Source organism: Eleginops maclovinus, chromosome 4 (assembly GCF_036324505.1).
Source record: "Eleginops maclovinus isolate JMC-PN-2008 ecotype Puerto Natales chromosome 4, JC_Emac_rtc_rv5, whole genome shotgun sequence".
NCBI classification, from domain to species: domain Eukaryota; kingdom Metazoa; phylum Chordata; class Actinopteri; order Perciformes; family Eleginopidae; genus Eleginops; species Eleginops maclovinus.
Window position 1 is genome coordinate 31,475,611 of NC_086352.1, and position 18,555 is coordinate 31,494,165.

The following is an 18,555-nucleotide window of genomic DNA, read 5'->3' on the forward strand; positions in this document are numbered from 1 at the left end:
AAAATGAAGCTATCTCTGTACCTTTTCAGCATTCTTTATTCCCCAGTATCTGCTACTGGAACAAATGCCACTATCTTCTCTTCCTCATCTCTCATACTTCATTCCTGCTAAGATACAGTAGCATGACATGCAGCCACTGACCAAGCCTCTACATCCATGGCCACCCCTGTCTTCAATATAACATGACGTTCATGAGAACAGTTTTGCCCGAAACATTATGCAGACATCCCATTGGGCAGATGTTCCACTGGTAGGACGTCTATGATCTCTGGTCTCGCTGCGCAGACACAACAACACACAGATTGTTTCCCTTTTCCCCTCATCACTATGTTTAGATTGGAATTAGCTGCTGCACTTCATCAATTATTCAGCGAGGCAGCCTCTGTCTCCTCATCTGCATGCTGATCCTCTCCCTTTGAAAGCTGCCATGTGGTGGGAGAAGCTTTTTGCTCAGCATGGTGAAGGAAATCATGACTCACACTGCATCGCCTTTCTTTTGATGAAATACAAATATACTTAAAGTAAATGATTAGGTGTTTTTGTTAACATTTTACACCTGGAATCAAATAAGTTACAAAAGGTCCCATGAAATTTATTGAACCCACTACCTGTATCGATAAAATTAGGGCAATATTTAAAATTAAGGATAAAAAGATGTGTTTTTGTTTTTGCATAGAAATGGTTATGTATATACTTATGTGACTTTCATTAAAGCTTCATATATTAACTGATTGAATTACAAGGCATCAATCGGCCTACCATCTGCAAAGTCTGATGTTTTGTACACCCTCAGTCAAACCTTATTTTTACAATATATGTGTCCAGTGTTACAAATGACACAAGGCTCGAGACCAAAAACAGACAACAGCAGAGACAAGGTAAAAATGTATGGCTTTTACTGCAAAGAAACACAAACTAATTCAATGGATACTAAGATCAGGGGAGATGGCTGGTAAGCTTGGTATGACAAACAAACTGGCACTGGGAGACGCAGACTTTATACACACAAGTTAACAGGACACAGGTGAAAACAATCAGGGTGTGGTCGACGATCACAAAGGCGGGAAAACCCCAAAGGCAGGAATCTGTTCTCAGTTAGCTTAAACCAGAAGGAGAGGTTACTACAAATTAAAAGCAGAACTCACAAGACAAGACATAGGACTTGACTTAGATAAATTGACTTGACATAAATGTCTCACTTATGGTTAAATGACATGTCATTTAGCATACGCTATTATTCAAAGTAACTTACACCTACACTTACATTTCGTAGACGTGCCTACTGGAGTAATTTGGGGTTAGGTGTCTCGCTCAAGGACACTTCAACATGTTGACTTCATGGAACCACTAGCCCATTTAACCCGTAATCTACATGATAATAGTTAACACAACCATAAAAGTAACAAAGCAACTTCATTTTAAATCTTAAAGAAGATGTTCCCAGGGTCATTTTTGCCATTTTGCACATTAATAATAATGTAGATTTAACTGACATAGTTTTTTCTACATACTTAGAGACAAACACATTTCATTCAAGCCTATAAAAAACATACATGCATGAATGAAAAAAAACAGGCACAATACAGTTTTTAGGCATGCAAAAAAATGCCATTTGGTGCAGATTCTTCATTTTCTCCAGAAAGGGGCGGGGCCATCATTTTGCAAGGCAGTAATGTGGTGCAATGCAATTACTTAAGAGAAAATACAGATAAAGGATCAATAAGTCAAGCAAAGACTTACATATTCAACTAAACACCCTCTACCCTGCACTCTCTTTCCTCGGGTATTGAGAGGGGGGATGGAAGGTTAACAAGGGCCATGCATTTTGGTCATTATGCTAACAAGAGGGATCACACACCCCCCTCACGCACCGTCTCTCTGTGTACAGTAAGTGAATCTGATTCACATTAATGGGCATACAAAGACAGAAACCCTCTTTCTGGGGACGTGGAGATAGATCATATGTAGCTTTTTTCTTTGTGGCTTATACATCCATCCCAACCTCGATAAATATTCGTGATCCTCTTTTGAATAACTCCCAGTTGGTCGCTTATACATATCAAGCACTGTGGAATTAACCCCTTTTGTTTGGTTCCTGCATTTCTCTTTAAACGAGTGAATTGGCTCTATTATACAACCAAAAAAAGAAAAAAATCGAGCTAATCCTTACATCCCTCTCTGCCTGCCTCCACCCGTCCTCGCTCTTGCTGGATTTCCTCTGTTTTTCTGTCTTGCTGTGGGGGAAACAAAGGGAACAAAAGAGCAAGAGGAGACAGTAAGCTTCTCATCCACTGTAGTGAGTGCTGGAGTGGGAGCTCTCAATGGAGTGCTGGGCAGACTGGGTGGACTGGTGGTGCTCTGAGAACTAGGCCAGAGGACTGTTGACAGCACCCGGGAGTCCAGAGTCAGGACCAGATGAAGCGGAGGATTACTGGAAGAAAAGATGAAAAAACAGTCGATATATGGCTCAGGTTTGGTGATAAGGGATTATTATTGGAAAGAGAGAAGGGTTCCGGTACACTGTGGGATTTAAGACTAGGATCAAGTGGAGGGTAAATCACAGTTTGCCTACTTCCATTTCAATAAATATTAAAATATGAACTCTATTGGATTATATTTGAAGGAGGCGTTTATTCATGTACCTGTAAATGCAAAGTAAAGGTCCCAAAATTGCAAACAAAAACCAAAATGGCCGACTTCTGTTGGGTTTGCAATACAACTGATGAGGCTTTGTTTTTAAGGCAACCGCTCCGACTATGGTGGCGTTCAGGCCTTCATTAAGTTTTTTAATCGCCACACATGTACAAAGAACGGCACAAACATAGCAATTTATTATATTTGTATATTTATAAAGAGTCGTAGACAGCTAATGCACATGCTAACAGACCTGTTAGTCAGACCTAGTATTTGATTTGATTTGATATTGAAAACAAGGGCGGCTAAAAAGGGTTTTATTCGTAACATGCTTCCAGGGAGGAATCTGGTAGTGTTTGTATGCGTCTGTGTGCGTGAGAGGTTATCATGCATGGCCTGCTGACTTTTCCTTCAGTGACACAGGAAGTGGTGATGTAATAGTATACAATCCAAAAGCTTTTTCTCTCCCGCACTGTGTCTCTCACACACTGCTGTGTTTGCCCCCCAGCCACCGTGTATTCCCAGTCCTACAATTGTGTGAGCGCAGTGGTTATGGTGGCCATCTTTCAGCTCTCTGGTCGAGACAAACACAGCCACAGACACATTGATGGAGTTTGAAGCACGGACGCTGAGGACCTTGTATAACCTTAAATGCAAAACAGATTTCAGAAGGATTCAGAAAGTAGATATTTCACCTCAAAAGGACAGGCCCTGTCTTTGTAATATTATTACCCAATGACACCAAACAGGCCTTTAGATGTCTCAAATGTACCATATTAGTGTTGTGGTTGCTTTAGTACTGCAAGACTTAGGCCCTGGGTCCACATAGCATAGTTTCTTGCAGGGGGTTGGGGAATTTGGGGCATTGTTCTGCCACCATAACTCACACTTTGTTTGAATGAGCTGCACTGCTCGGTCTGACAGCCGTAGAAGAAGCGAGACGATCCATGTACGGCAAAAAATGAGTTTTTTCCTCTGTGCACCCCCCACCCCTTCAACTCTGCTTGTATCAATAAAGGCACTCTCTGGCAAAAGAAATGTCTTAAAAAATGAATGAAAGAAATTAGCTCTTCAATCTTTGTTATGATCATTTCTGTCTGAAAGGCCGAGCCCAAAAAAATATGCTCCATCAGTTTCTGCAGTAATGTCAAAAGCGCTTTTGGGAAAAGTTGAAATTGCAAAGTTTATTGCAATTATTTTGACTGACACTGCAATTGATATTAGAGGGAATGATAATTTTTAGTATCCACTTTTCCTCGGAATATCGGAGGAGAAGTCGTAGGCCAGGACTTCTCTTCAGGTATTCAGATATTTCACACATGTTGCCTTTGCTTTTAGCCCATATTGCGATTTTGATTGCATTTCGATTAGTTCTGCAGCCCTAATATGGATTAAGAGTTTTACTTTATAGATACAACATACTCTTATTGTACAGTACACCCTACAATTAATGGCCATCATTTTACATCTGTATGTTTTTCTATACTGCTTTACAATATAGTCTTTCCATCAGACAGTGTTAACTAGGGGACAGTACCTTACAAGGTGTGTGGTGGAAGACCTGTGTGTCAAGGAAGGGTAATCAATCTCAAACACACGCACACACACACACACACACACACACACACACACACACACACACACACACACACACACACACACACACACACACACACACACACACACACACACACACACACACACACACACACAAAATCAATCATCACTTGGTCACCAGGCTCTTATACTGCTTGTAAATGGCTGATTTATACAAATGAGATGAAGGGCTGCTCATGTTTGTGTATGTGTGTGTGTGTGTGCGTGCAAGAGGAGGGCATAGGGCACTTCAAACAGCCTGGGAGGGGAGGGAGCAGGGTGAATATGTGTGTGTGTGGACGGGGTAGATTTCCGTACCAGGGGGATATAGGACTGTGATTTCAGACCAAATTAACCCACATCAAACAGGCCAGATCAAAGCGTGTACAGACCTTACTGTCTGTGCCAGTCTGACATCCCGGCAGTCCCCCCCCCCCCACCCCAGCATTGTATTCCTTCACTTTCATTTGTCACTATTCCCTGCACTTCCTTAAGTTTCCTTTTTTCATATCGACAGATACTCCCGTATCTTTCGGTTCCAGTAAGGACACTTCATACTGCTATAAATTCAACCGCCCACCCCCCATGCACACAATTTGCAGCCATTTAACAGGGTTATAGGTTAACCTGGATCAAGTGTAATGTAATATATGCTGAGGCTGGGTGTGTTTGATAAAGCAGTCATGCAGTCTACAGGGGGGAGGATGGGGGAGCAGCATCCATTAGCTTTGAATTGTGTTAGCAATCCTACTCAGAGCCTTTGATGCTGCCTCATGCCAGTGGCCCAACTGATCTCTATATATGTGTGTGTGTGTGTGTGTGTGTGTGTGTGTGTGTGTGTGTGTGTGTGTGTGTGTGTGTGTGTGTGTGTGTATGTGTGTGTGTGTGTGTGTGTGTGTGTGTGTGTGTGTGTGTGTGTGTGTGTGTGTGTGTGTGTGTGTGTGTGTGTGTGTGTGAGATGGATTAGACTGCTGCATAAGCAGAGGAGGGGTGGAGGCAGTTTTGGGGTTTGAAGAAAGTGGGTGGAAGATGGGGATGCAGGGTAAGGAGCAGAGAGTGTGATGGGGGGTGTGCTTTGTGGAAAGAGAATGGGGAATAACATTAATGACAGAAGCTGACGAGGGTAAAGAGGTGTGTTATTAACCTACAGAGGTACAGGAAAGACAAATGGAAGGAGAACAAAGAGTGTGAGCTGGAGAAATGTCTGCATCAGGCTTTTTTTGGGGGGGGGGGTGGGGTTGTTTTCCCTCATCTAAATGACTGTATAATTGTTTATTATTAGGGTTAGGGATAAGATCCAGCACATGAGGGCTTTCAATTCATTTTTACTATTGTTGATGGATATTTTGATTTCTTTGGATTATTTTCTCAAATGAATTCACTGGGCTTTACATAATGTCTCAGAGAAACCACCACGATAACATTTTCCCACGGTGACAATATGAAATTCCTGCTCATTCTCACCAAAAGCTCACATTTGAGGGTGGAAGGTATATATAAGTACATGAATTGCCCTTGGGTTCAGTTCTTCCACCATAAAGAAATGCCTTAATGAATTCCTAATCAGTGTCATTCTGGTTCCTCCCTAAAATGTTCTCCCCATTTGTTGGGTATCTCTCCTTCTTTTCACCTACTGAGAAGTATGGTATGTTTTGTTTTATCAATATGTGATATCTGTGGATGTTAATGTGTATTATTGTCTGTGTGTTGCAGTGCTCCTATCCTGTTTGGGAGGACTTCAGCGCCAAGGCCACCAAGCTGCATTCCCAGCTCCGGTAGGTTTCTTTGAAAACATAACAAATACATATTTTTTTCTAATAGGCAACATTGTCTTCGTACATGGTTTATGTGGTCAGTGCTGATTCCAAGTTTCCTTTACATTTTATCTAAAGTAATCAGTGTTTTCTGTTACTATAGAACCACGGTGCTGGCTGCTGTAGCCTTCCTGGATGCCTTTCAGAAGGTGGCAGACATGGCTACCAACACCAGAGGTAGGACAACCGCAGTGTGTGTGTGTGTGTTTGTGTGTGTGTGTGTGTGTGTGTGTGTGTGTGTGTGTGTGTGTGTGTGTGTGTGTGTGTGTGTGTGTGTGTGTGTGTGTGTGTATGTTTGTGTGCTCAGAAAACTATTATTTGCATTCATGTGTCCTTTTACAAATGTTGTGTTGTGTTTTGCTCTTCTGAAGCACCCTCCACAAGGCAGCACTATTAGGAATATCATTATGTTGTCGAGATATTATCAGATAGATTGCTAGATTCTCCTGTAACTGATGAAAGTGTTTCCAAACAGCCTCGAGGTACAGTTTGTACCTAACCTAAAAGCATTGCACTGCATTGTTTACTGTGACGTTAAATTGCTAGAGTATCTCGGAGAGGTCTATGCAAGCTATTTGTGTAGCAGGACTTTTTTTCTTAGTCTTCCCATAGAACACCCAATGTTTTATTGCAGTGTGTTATACATAACATGGGCTTTAGAGGTTGATAGTTTTGGGTACAATCCTCTGTTTGTTGATTGTTTATGCCTGGTTGTCATATATATTGCACTATGTGTGGAGCAAACAACTCAGGGTGTATTACTGTATCAAAAGGGAATGCCTACAAAAACAATGTTTTATGCTCCTAATTTGTGCTGCAAGTCAACCACAGCATTTTTACACCATACCGTTGCTAAATGTTAACATTTCTTCAGTCTCGCTTAGCGTTATAATTGCTACCGGCCACTGGTTCTCACTAAAACTCCATGTGTCATGCCTCATGTGTGGTTAAATACATTGGAAATTTCACAAAAGCAGCATACAACTGTTTCATTAAATAGTATTTTGAGTTTTTGTATTCAGTTCTTACTCCCATGTTGACCATTAGCGTGTGTATGATTTAAACCAGGCTTTCTTCTGATTCCAATGAGCAAACCCACTATAAGAACGGTCAGAGCAACTGACGGTAGAGTGAGAAACTTAGCTTCGGGTCAAACAAGCACAAAGGACACTCCAGTTAGACTCCTTTGTTAAACCAAAACTCAACTCTGACATAATGTATCTTTGTTACATAACTCACGTACCCAACTAACACCGGATATGTAATAAGTGTACTTATTTCATGTAACAAACACCTGCTTGAAGCCAAACCAGTTTAAGTTCTTAGCTTGAGAACTTAAGCTGGAATGACACTTTTTATCGTACTAGCAAAGACGTATTTCTGTGACACGCTGTATAAGTGAGATTATGTTGGGTTTTTAAGCAAGTTTCTCCATTGAGTTTAGTTAGTTTACGTGTTTAGTTGTCAGGGTCCATGTACAAAAGGAACATAAATCTCAAAGAGATAAGATGCTTTGTACCAGATTATAGCAGTTTGCTAATTTCCATCTGCAGTCCTTGGGCAGGTCAACACACATTTCTGAATAAATGAAATATAGTTACATGACACTATGTCAATGTGTTTTTCTAACCCCTTTGTTGTCCGCACGTCCTGGATTGATATATTCAATAGAAAGCTCAACACTGTGTTTTTCCCCTGTGCTACACTCAAACAACTCAATGAACTTTATAGAACTATTGTCAAACTATTTTATGTTAGGTTTTTGGCTTGACACTCTTGAGATTTTCTGCGTAGGCTAAAAGCTGGACGCTAGTTTTAACAGTGTGGGCTGAGAGCTAAGAGGGTCAGAAAAACACATGCCGCCCACTGAAGGACAACTGAATAATACCACAGAGGAAGAGAGGGAAACCAGGAAGACAACTGTGGCTGTAACACAGGGGATTCCTCCTCCTGTTGTAACTAGATGCAGCTGCCAGACAGTGTATGTGCTGCTGGTGTGTATGTGTGTGTGTGTGTGTGTGTGTGTGTGTGTGTGTGTGTGTGTGTGTGTGTGTGTGTGTGTGTGTGTGTGTGTGTGTGTGTGTGTGTGTGTGTGTGTGTGTGTGTGCAGCCCCAGGTGGGATTCTACAGAGGAGGATACAGGAAGAGGCTCGTGCTGCTTTTACAGGCCAGACAGGAAATCACCAAGCTCCGTCAGCTCATTACACATGCCACACGCACACAGAGAGGCAAAAATAAAACATAAATGAAGTTGGCACAAAGATGCCGTCTCTGCATCAGAGGCTCTTTGTACTTTCTGTACTGATGAGTCATTCCTGCTGGAGTCCATTTGTCAGATTGCCGTACAAACGCTGCTCTTTCTCAGTGTGTGATGTTCTCTAATAGATTTGTTGAATAGATGGAGGCAGAAGACGGAAAAAATAATGATGCTGTCTGTCTTCCTGCCATTCGTTGTATCAATGTGCTACTTATTACAGTGTGTGTGTGTGTGTGTGTGTGTGTGTGTGTGTGTGTGTGTGTGTGTGTTCAATGTGCCCAAAAGGGTACTGATGATCCTGTGCTCTGCTCTTGTACCGACAAACCATTAATGAGTCTCTGCCGGCTATGTTTCCATTCAGCCTGAGTTTTATTTGAGTTATTTTCATCATCTGGCTGAAAAACAATGGAAGTACATTATATATATAAGGAATATTTTATGGCAATAATGATGTCGAAAATGTTATAGAATAAAGACACTGCATTATAATATTGAAGAGGACATATTCTGCTTATTTTAGGTTATGGCTGGGCGATAAATCGATTTTATCGGTTAACTTGAGTGTGTAGTTTACGTTGACTTGTTTGAATGAAAACCTGTTTTCTCTTCAACATCCACCAACGCTCCTCTCTGGGCTCCCATAGTTCGGAATGGCCTCAGCCTTCCCCCTGAGGTGAGGTGTAGTGAAATCCAGCAGGATAAAATGTGCAAGTGGTGCTGAATTCCCTGGTGAGTGGTGAATTTGAGTGCACTCAGATGTGTTCTCCTCTTCACTCTTATAGTCCAAACATTCACCTTCCCCAGGGTGAACACGCTGTTTCTGTGTGTGTGTGTGTGTGTGTGTGTGTGTGTGTGTGTGTGTGTGTGTGTGTGTGTGTGTGTGTTTGTGTGTGTGTGTGTGTGTGTGTGTGTGTGTGTGTGTGTGTGTGTGTGTGTATGTGTGTGTGTGTGTGTGTGTGTGTGTGAGTGAGTGAGTGTGTTTGACAGCATAACACAGTAAAATGGAAGCACATAAACAAATACACATCACAACTGCTCCCCTGACGTGGGTTGATAAATGCCCTATGTGTGTGATTGTGTGTGTGTGTGAAGCTTCCCTTGTTTATTTGGCACCATTTAAAGACTCTTCATCTTTGCTTCTGTCACACAAAGCATGATTCACTATCTACACACTCACCCACAGAAATCATTTGTTCACTCCAACATCCTATGGATCATTTTGGGCATTTTAAACAAAAGTGATATCTTGTCACTTTTGTTTATGCTTGAAACTATTTGAGAAATGTTATGTAAAAAAACTGAAACAATATAAAACAAATACAAATACAGCTGTAACATATAGTTCTTAGCAGCCTTGATTTATTGGCGTTACTGGCCTTTTTGATTGAGTTCGGCCACAGGTTCTGCTTTTCTTTTCTCGCTGTATAGATGGGCTTGTTTAATCTTAATCCAAACAAGGCATTTTCGTATTAGAGCAGCTTTGGTTTATGTATCGTTTTACCATTTTACAAGGCAGCAGTCAACAGCTGTATTGTGTGGCTGATTTCAGTTTGCCAACCAACTCAATCTTTGGGTAAATGTGATAAGTCCAATGCAACAGAAACGACAGACTAATTACTGGTCACTGTGTTTAAAATGCCCTAAGATATTTTTTTGAAAGATTGTTCTTTGCAAAGAAACAGAGAAAGGAAACCACAGTTGGTAAAATCTTTATAAAATCGTTCATTTGTGCCACACTGACCACTAATGTCTTTCACCACCCTGTTTCTCTTCAGTTATGTAAGGGTGCACATTGCAATGATATCTTTCACGGCATGGACCACATGACAATTTAATTATTTTTCAAGCTCTTTTTTTTTTGGCAAAGTCATCATGTCCTATCAGTGACAGCATCCTTGCATCTTTGACATAGAGGCATACAAATAGAATAGGAGTACAGAGGATTTTCCCATTCAAATCAAAGCAGCAGAATGGTCAAAGCGGCAAAGCCATGTAGACAACTTTGAGGTTTTGGGGTTATGGTTAATAAGCAGAGAGCCAGAGTGATGTAGAATTCAAAATGTTGCTGAATTCGGCTCATTTTGTGAAACCATTTGTTACAGCTTGGTGGAATTATGAGACAGCTGACCTGCCAAATCCACCATTTCAGTATTCTAGAAGAGTGATGGTATTAATTTTTCCCTAGTACCACCTATGCTACTATGCTAACTGTGGTAGTGGTAAAGGCACTGGAACAAGTGTATAGTCAGGGCCTGGAGGAATGGTTATGTCTCATCCATGAAAAAATCACCTTTTTGTGTTAATAAATTGTGTGTAAAAATGTGACTATGTCCCAGGGTTAAAAAAGTCGATGACCAATCAAAGGATTAGTGGTTGGACCCCTGGCCCCTGCAGTCAATATGTCAAAGTGTCCTTGGTTAAGACCCCAATTTGCTCCTGCTGTGGAGGTGCGTTGGACAATGTTTTGGATAAAAGCATCAGCTAAATGTAAAGTAAATTAAAAAGTGCTACTATAACAAGGATAACATGCAACGTAGTATGCTCAACTTTATTGGTCTTTACAGTTCTCAGGCTGCTGATGTCAAACAGACACATTGTCATAATTATTTTTCTATTACACCCTATGAACTTGAGGAGGTAATATTATCTTAAACTGTACAGGACCAAGACTGTTTGTTTTTCTATTAAACAAGCAGTAGAGAGAACAAGGGCTGAGGTTTATCTAAACTGCAGATGGTTTAAAGAAGAGAAAATGTCTTGAAAACTAACTTCCAACATGTTTATCTTCCTTAAAGCGAAATGAAAGGTGCTGCAGGAAGCAATGAAGTTTATGGGAAATGTGGTTTTGATTTTGTGCAACATGACCACCAACAGTATTACCACTGGGGTGACATAGAGGCTGTCACTGATTGTGACCTTTGTGTAATGCGTGTAGAGTCATTTTACCAAGCTAGGAATTTTAAATTGGAGTTTATTGGTAAGCTGCTACACAAAGCACATTTAAAACCTGACAAAAAGAAGTGCACATTGATTTCCTGTAAATAGAGAACCTCAGATTTGAGGCACAGTGGAACTGTGTGGGGAATGGTAGGTAATGATGTGAGCAACAGTTGAGGATTGTTCTGGACCTCAGAGGATTGGATTGATATCTGTATGAAAAGACAGAGGGGTCCATGCTTGAGATGGCACTGTGTAGGGAGTAATAAAGACAGAAAACGGACAGAAGAGTATTGTAGGGAATAGTGAGGAAGTCTATAACAGCAGGCCTGTGCCATCGCTTCTTAAGCCTTTTCACAATCTCCATCATTGAACTGGATCTTGATAAACACAAAACTACATTTGACATTTTTATGCAGTTTGACTGTGAATGTTGAGGTGGTTTTGATGAAGTTTACATTCTGTTAATACATATAGCAGCACAATTTTTCAACCATGTATTTTTCAATTTGAGCTTGCTATTTAAACTATATCCATTATGTTTAGCTATCTATTACAACCATAACATACAAATGACATTGTGCTTATTATTTCAACCATGTATCCATTACTGTACCTTTAGCTAACTTTCATCAACATCCGTTATGTCTAGGTATTTCAACCTTATAAGTGACATATTAGTTTCTCTTACTATTTCAACCATTCATCAATTTTAGCTAAATATTTGATTATTTTAAACATAACTTTAAGCTGATTATTTAAACCATGCATCATTTTGTTTTAGGCAACTGTGTCATCAATGCCTCTATCTTTTTCAGCTATCTATTTCAACAATATAACCTACAAATAAGGCCTACTTTTGCTAGCTGTAACTGGTAACATGCATCCATTACTTAGCTTACTATTTTTACCAGGTATACCCAACTGCTAGCTAACTATTTCAACCATGTGTCCGCCACTTTTAGCTAACTATTTCAACCATGTGTCCGCCACTTTTAGCTAACTATTTTGATTATGTTAAGCTTTCTATTTCAACCTTGTAACCTACAAACTACTTTGCTAACTGTACATGTCTGTTAGCAAACTTTGACCACATATGAACATTACTTTAAGCTAACCATGTTAACCATGTAGCCATTATGTTTAGCTATCTATTTCAACGGTGTAGCTATTACTTTTAGCTCGTTCAATCACTCACTCGTGTATGGTGTGCAGGTCTTACTGCAGAATCAGTATGTGAATATATAACTGGTAATGTATTTGGTATTTAAGAGACAAAGAAGGGGACATACAGCATTGTTGTAGAGGAGGTAAAAAAACTGAATAATAACTTAATAAAATCAAATAAACAAAAATTGCTTCTACTTTGCCCTTACTTTTAAGTTAATCTGCTGATTATGTGAATAATTATTTGTGTGTTCATTCAGTAAACACGTAATCAACACTCCCTTATTAACTAGCTGGCAGGGCTTTCCCTGCTGGCTACACAGATGACTCCCTGGGTGGGAGGAAGAGAGGCAATACTTAGATGTGAGGCCAATTAAGTTAATGCAGATACACACACACAAAGTGGACACAAACAAACGCAACTCGGTTACTCTTATTCAGCTCATAGCTTGGCACCCCCCTGCAAGGACCCCCTGCTAGTTCATACCACAACTCACACACAGAGACACTCCCCCTCACCCCCACACATGCAATTCTGACATGCATACATAATAGCTCACAGGCATGTGTGTAAACATGTATGCACTGCTCAAGCAACTCTGACCACACGCACATACAAACATGCATGGTTCAGCATGTAGAAACGACATGCGATGGGAAGTAGTTATTTCCTCAGAAGGGAATGCGTACTCATTTTGGTTGTGTGATATACTTTAGTTAAGAACTCCTGCGTGTGATGCATGCGTGTCTCCCCCTTTTTCTCACTCTGACATGGATCCGCCGTCCCCTCAGCCAATCACAGACAAGTGGGATCACATTTACCAGCGTGGTTGCCAGGCAACAGGGAGAAAGAGAGCTAGAGAGTGAGTGTGTGAGAAAGAGAGGGGAAGTGGTGGCGGAGAAAAAATAGCCGTGTTGTTGCCAAGAGGAGAGGAGAAATCTGAGCAAGATGGCTTAATTGCATTTCAAAGATAGCATGCCATTCACGGTAAACTGGACTGGCATTTGATCTAATACAGTTGATCGTGCAACCTAAATGGATGAACTGAGGTTTGTATTATACATCACAGGGTTAGCACAGTTTGATCAGCTACCGACCTTAGCTTAACCCCACTGAATACATAATGACCTATATAATTCAAATTTGTAATTTCATTGTCTGGCTGTCTCCAAGTATCTCTATTTTAGATGTCCATTCAGGCAGTCAAAGAATCAGCCAACAGTGAGTGTTATTGTCTTGCAGTGACGCATTACTGTATGTTCAGACAGAATGCAAAGCAAAAAATCTTGAGAGTATCCTGGGGCTTTATACATCCATTCATCAGTTGTTGTTTTTTTATATTTGTTATGGGCAACCAGTGCCTTTATTGAAAAGAAAGAGTTCAAATGAGGAGAAAGAGATGTCACGTGGCAAATGGTCCAAGCCCAGATTTAAACCCGGTATGAGCCGCCAGCTCTACCAAGTGAGCGATACAAAACATAATAGAAAATGCCATTAAAATTTCCCACAGTGAATATTTTGTTTCATTTGACCAACAGTCCAAAACCAAATATACTCAGTTTACCACTATATACAGCAAAAAACAAATCAGTAAACAGCATTTTTGCTTTAAAAATATGATTAGCCTATCGAGTAGTACGTGATATCTTTCTTTCTTTCTTTCCCACCCTCTCCTTTCCCTCTGTAAGTAGGCCATGTGTGAAAGGCCTGGTGTTGTGGAGGGCTACAAAAAACAACAGTATTTTCATTAATTAAGCCTCAACCTCAGTTTGCATCTATTTCCCTCACTACATCCCCCACATGCCTCACTCTTTCTCTCCCTCCTCCGTGTTTTTCTTTCACTCATCCATCTCTTCTGTGCTTCCTGTACCCTCAGCGCTCACCCCAAACTCCACTCCTCTCTTCCCTCCTCCTTTGTTCCCCTCTGCTCCATCGTACTTCCCAACACGTTTCTCCCATCAAATCCTTCCTCCTATCATTCCTACTCCTCCTCTTTGCTCTCCTCCTTCCCTTCATGCCCCTCTCTGTCTCTGGCAGCTCTCTAAGGACATTTCCTGATGTCACAGTGCAGTATTGTCCCAGAGGTCAACAACACAAGACACGCTCGGTTGCACACACACACACACACACACACACACACACACACACACACACACACACACACACACACACACACACACACACACACACACACACACACACACACACACACACACACACACACACACACATACACACACACACACACACACACATGCAGTGCACTCTCTCAGTAAGCATGGGAAGCTGAGCTCAGTGAGTCTTGCTGCTCCAAGGCCAAGTCCTGTTTAATGAGACAAGAGGCTGAAGTGCGGAATAGTGTGCATGTAAGAGAGAGTGTGTGTTGTGTTGGAAAGTCAGTGATGCCCTTTCTAAATACTGTAGCACTGGTTCTTCACATTTTTAATTTTCTTAGGTTATAGATGTTTTAACTCTTACTGAATTTGATGAAGAATTATAGCAAGTGCTTGTAGAGTGGTGCAGGATGAATCCATAAACACAGAAATTACCACTGATTAAACATTTTGTATTGTGCTTTTAGTTGATGCCTATTTTTGACATACATTTGTAATTTAATGAGTCACTGGTGATTTTTTTTAAGCTTCTATGTGTCTCAAAAAACGTCAGTTGGTAACAAGTGTCTAAATGGGACAACTAAACGTCATCACACAGTGCATTAGCAGCCTTTAGCTTATCACTACTGACGTGAAGTCATGTGATCATGATTTAGTTTGTAGCCTAATGTTAGCTTTCTCTGATAGGCAGTTGCCTTTAAGCTTCAAAAATCATAAAGTGGTGTTACTATGTGGAGATTAGCCTGCTGAACAAAAGGTGTAAGTATCATAAACATGTGTTTACCATTTCCTTTCCGCAATATTCCAAAGTCCAATGGGCAAATGCCATAGCATTAGTGAGGGAGCCCTTGCTATGCTAACTTCTGGGTCGGCCTTCAAAAATCCTTCATCACTGCTCCGCTCTATCTGTGTGTGTGTCTGCTTAGAGTTAGGGAGAGTTAGGTGTTAATCCGAAGCATTAACAGCCATCAGCCAGGCGTGCTAACTGGTGTGGCTGCTGCTGGCTCAGCTGTACACACACACACTCACCTTTGTACTTCTATACTTCTGAGGACCATCCATACATGACATTATTTTGTTAACACTGACCGAACAGGCCTTATCTCAGCCTCTTTATCTAACCTTAAAACGACACTCCATCCGTTTCTCTGGAAAGTTATCATTGCCCCAATCATATCTACAGTATACATATTTACTTTCACATCACTCATGTGTCCATCTGATAGGCATACACTATATAGACAGCAATATTGGGACACTCTGGTATATGGGGGTTGTTTTTCTGGGGTTGTTCCAGTGAAGGGGGTTCTTCATGCTTCACTTTATCAAGGCATTCTGGACGGAAGCTGTTACAGCTGCAAAGTTGGGGGGGGGGCATCTTCATATTAAGGCCTAAGAATTTGGCATTCGGGTGTAATGTGTAGTTGTCCTAATACTTTTGTCTATATAGTGTACATCAGCATTCATCCTTGATACCTGATGAAGGTTGGAAAGACGACAACATTGTGTAAATACATTTTTTTACTTTCTGCCTTCGCCCCTGGCCTTGAGTGTGGATGTTTTTCCAAATTATTGTGAAAGATATAACCAAAAAAAGCTTATCAAATTCTCACATTGTACAAGCAGGAAAAAGCATTTCCCCGTTATTAATAAGTTCCTGATGAATCTAGGAGTGCTGATAACACAACACTACATCTGTGTTCCTCTAAGAACTTTCTCCAACTAAACAAAGACAAAACAGAGGTTAAGGTTTTTGGATCAAAGGAGGGAAAAATAAAAGTCAGTGCAGAGCTTCAGTCGTTAAAGCTCAATACAACAAATAAGGCAAGAAATCTAGGTGTGGTTATGGACTCAGACCTGAACTTCAACAGTCAAATTACAGCAATTATTAAATCAGCCTACTATCACCTGAAGAACATATCTAGGATTAAAAGACTAATGACAGAGCAGGATTTAGAAAAACTAGTCCATACTACCATCTTCAGTAGACGGTGTCTTCACAGGTCTCACTAAGAAACCGATCAGAAAGCTCCAGCTTATTCAGAACGCTGCTGCTCAAGTCCTCACTAACACCAAGAGAGTGGACCACATCAGTCCAATTCTGAAGTCTTTACACTGGCTTTCTGTGAGTCAAAGAATTGATTTTAAAATACTGCTGCTGGTTTATAAAGGATCACATGGGTTAGGCCCTAAATACATTAACGATCTCCTGCCAAGCTAACAACCATCCAGGAGTCTCAGGTCTTCTGGGTTGTGTCTGCTTTCTGTCCCAAGAGTGAAAACTAAAAAAGAGAAGCAGCGTTTAGCTTTTATGCACCCACTATCTGGAATAAACTCCCAGAAACCTGCAGGTCAGCTACAACTCTTGCTAATTTAAAACCAGACTGAAAACGTATCTTTTTACCGCTGCTTTTGATTGAGCTGTTCATATGTCACGCTGCAGTGTGGCTTTTATTAATGTTTTTCATACCTGTTGTTTTTATCCCACTATCTTTGCTTCTTAAGGGCTGTTTTTAAATGATATTTTTTTCATTTGTTTCTGCTGCATTTGCTTCTCAATGTTGTGTATTTTGTTTTGTAAAGCACTTTGAATTGCCGTGTGCTAAAAATTGCTGTATAAATAAACTTGCCTTGCCTTGCCTCTTCAATGCCCTGCAGCTACAGAGAAGAAGCCGTATTCTGGCATATTCACGATATTTCATATTCATCATACGTCATTTTTGCTTCAAATGTGCTTCTATTTGTCCTTCATGTTGCCAAAGTGTCTACAGGTAGCCGTGCGCATCCTTTTTATTCTTTCATTTTGTCCTCTACGCCTCATCTCTGTCTATCTGCTTCAGTTCTGCCATGGGTGCATTGCTATGGCAACAGTAGCCCACACAGATGTATGTCATGTTTTGGGGCATCTTTTTCTGACAAAAGGGTAGAACATTCCTCCTCACAGACTTGTTCTTAAATAGGAACACTTACAATAACTTACAATACATTATTTTAATTGTGCGACAGAAAATGAATCTCAACTCAAGGTCATCTTGTGTGATTCAGTTAAATGCTTGTTGGGAAACACAATTTGCTGAGTATTTCTCTGCAGTCTCCATCATGCACAAAAAGGCAGTTTATTCACTGGTGGTGGGAACACTTCTGTATTTAGTTATCTGCTTTTGTGTTAACAGTTCTCTTGAAAGTCGCTGGAAGCTGCATGGAGGAGCTGTTAGACAGAGACAGAGGCAGAGTGTTTCCCACAGTTACTTGACTTCCTGCCAGCCAGTCTGCTCAAAACCAAAGTGTTCTCAGGGACACACTGTCACCTTCTGACCGTATGGGTGTGAGGTAGTAAGACAGACAGAGAAGGAGTATTTCATGTTTCCCTGACTTTACTGTATGTCTTAATTAAAAGGCATACAGAGTTGTCATCCATCATTCTGCTCATTTTCCTCCAATCCCGTCCTCCTAGATGCTTCATCTAGAGGGGTCAGAGGAGGAGGAACATGCATTCAGCCCAAACTACGTTTCCCACAATGCTATATTTAGTCCACTGCAGTGTGTGACTCAGCACAGCCCTGTCTAATTCTGGTCGGACAAAACAGCTCTTACTGGTTATGCCTCTACAACATTATATGCATATTAAATTCTGATTTACTTCCAGAGAGACTAGGCTTTATTTCCAACCATAATTGCTGGAAGCCACAAACAAATGGACTGGCAAGATTTAAAAACCTAGCATGCAAAAAAAACCATTTCAATCTTTAATGGTTGCTCCGGCATTAAAGGTTCCTATAATTCAAATCACATGTGTATTGGTTTGTCAGACTCTGAGGGATGTATAAGTCTGAGATTAAACGGGCATTATAATTGCAATAGGGGTTAATATCCATTTATAACGGTATGTGTGTACATGGGTGCCGCCAGGGGGGGAAGGTTAGGACGATTCTAAGGGCCCAACACTGACAGGGGCCCTTTGAGGGCTATCAATATTATTTTAATAGTATTGTCTTGTTTAAGTTTTTGAAATGAAATAAATCATTTGATCTGTTA

The 18,555-nt window shown here is 40.7% G+C and overlaps 1 protein-coding gene across 2 annotated transcripts in view; it reads left to right on the forward strand.

The window, feature by feature from the left end:
• The window catches only part of mtss1lb (MTSS I-BAR domain containing 2b), a 72,755-nt gene that overhangs the window by 13,003 nt on the left and 41,197 nt on the right, over positions 1–18,555 (forward strand). For both annotated transcript variants that reach the window (XM_063881702.1, XM_063881703.1), the window contains exons 2-3: positions 5,944–6,005; positions 6,148–6,221. In XM_063881702.1, the coding sequence (XP_063737772.1) occupies positions 5,944–6,005; positions 6,148–6,221 (136 nt within the window). The remainder of the gene's footprint in view (positions 1–5,943; positions 6,006–6,147; positions 6,222–18,555) is intronic.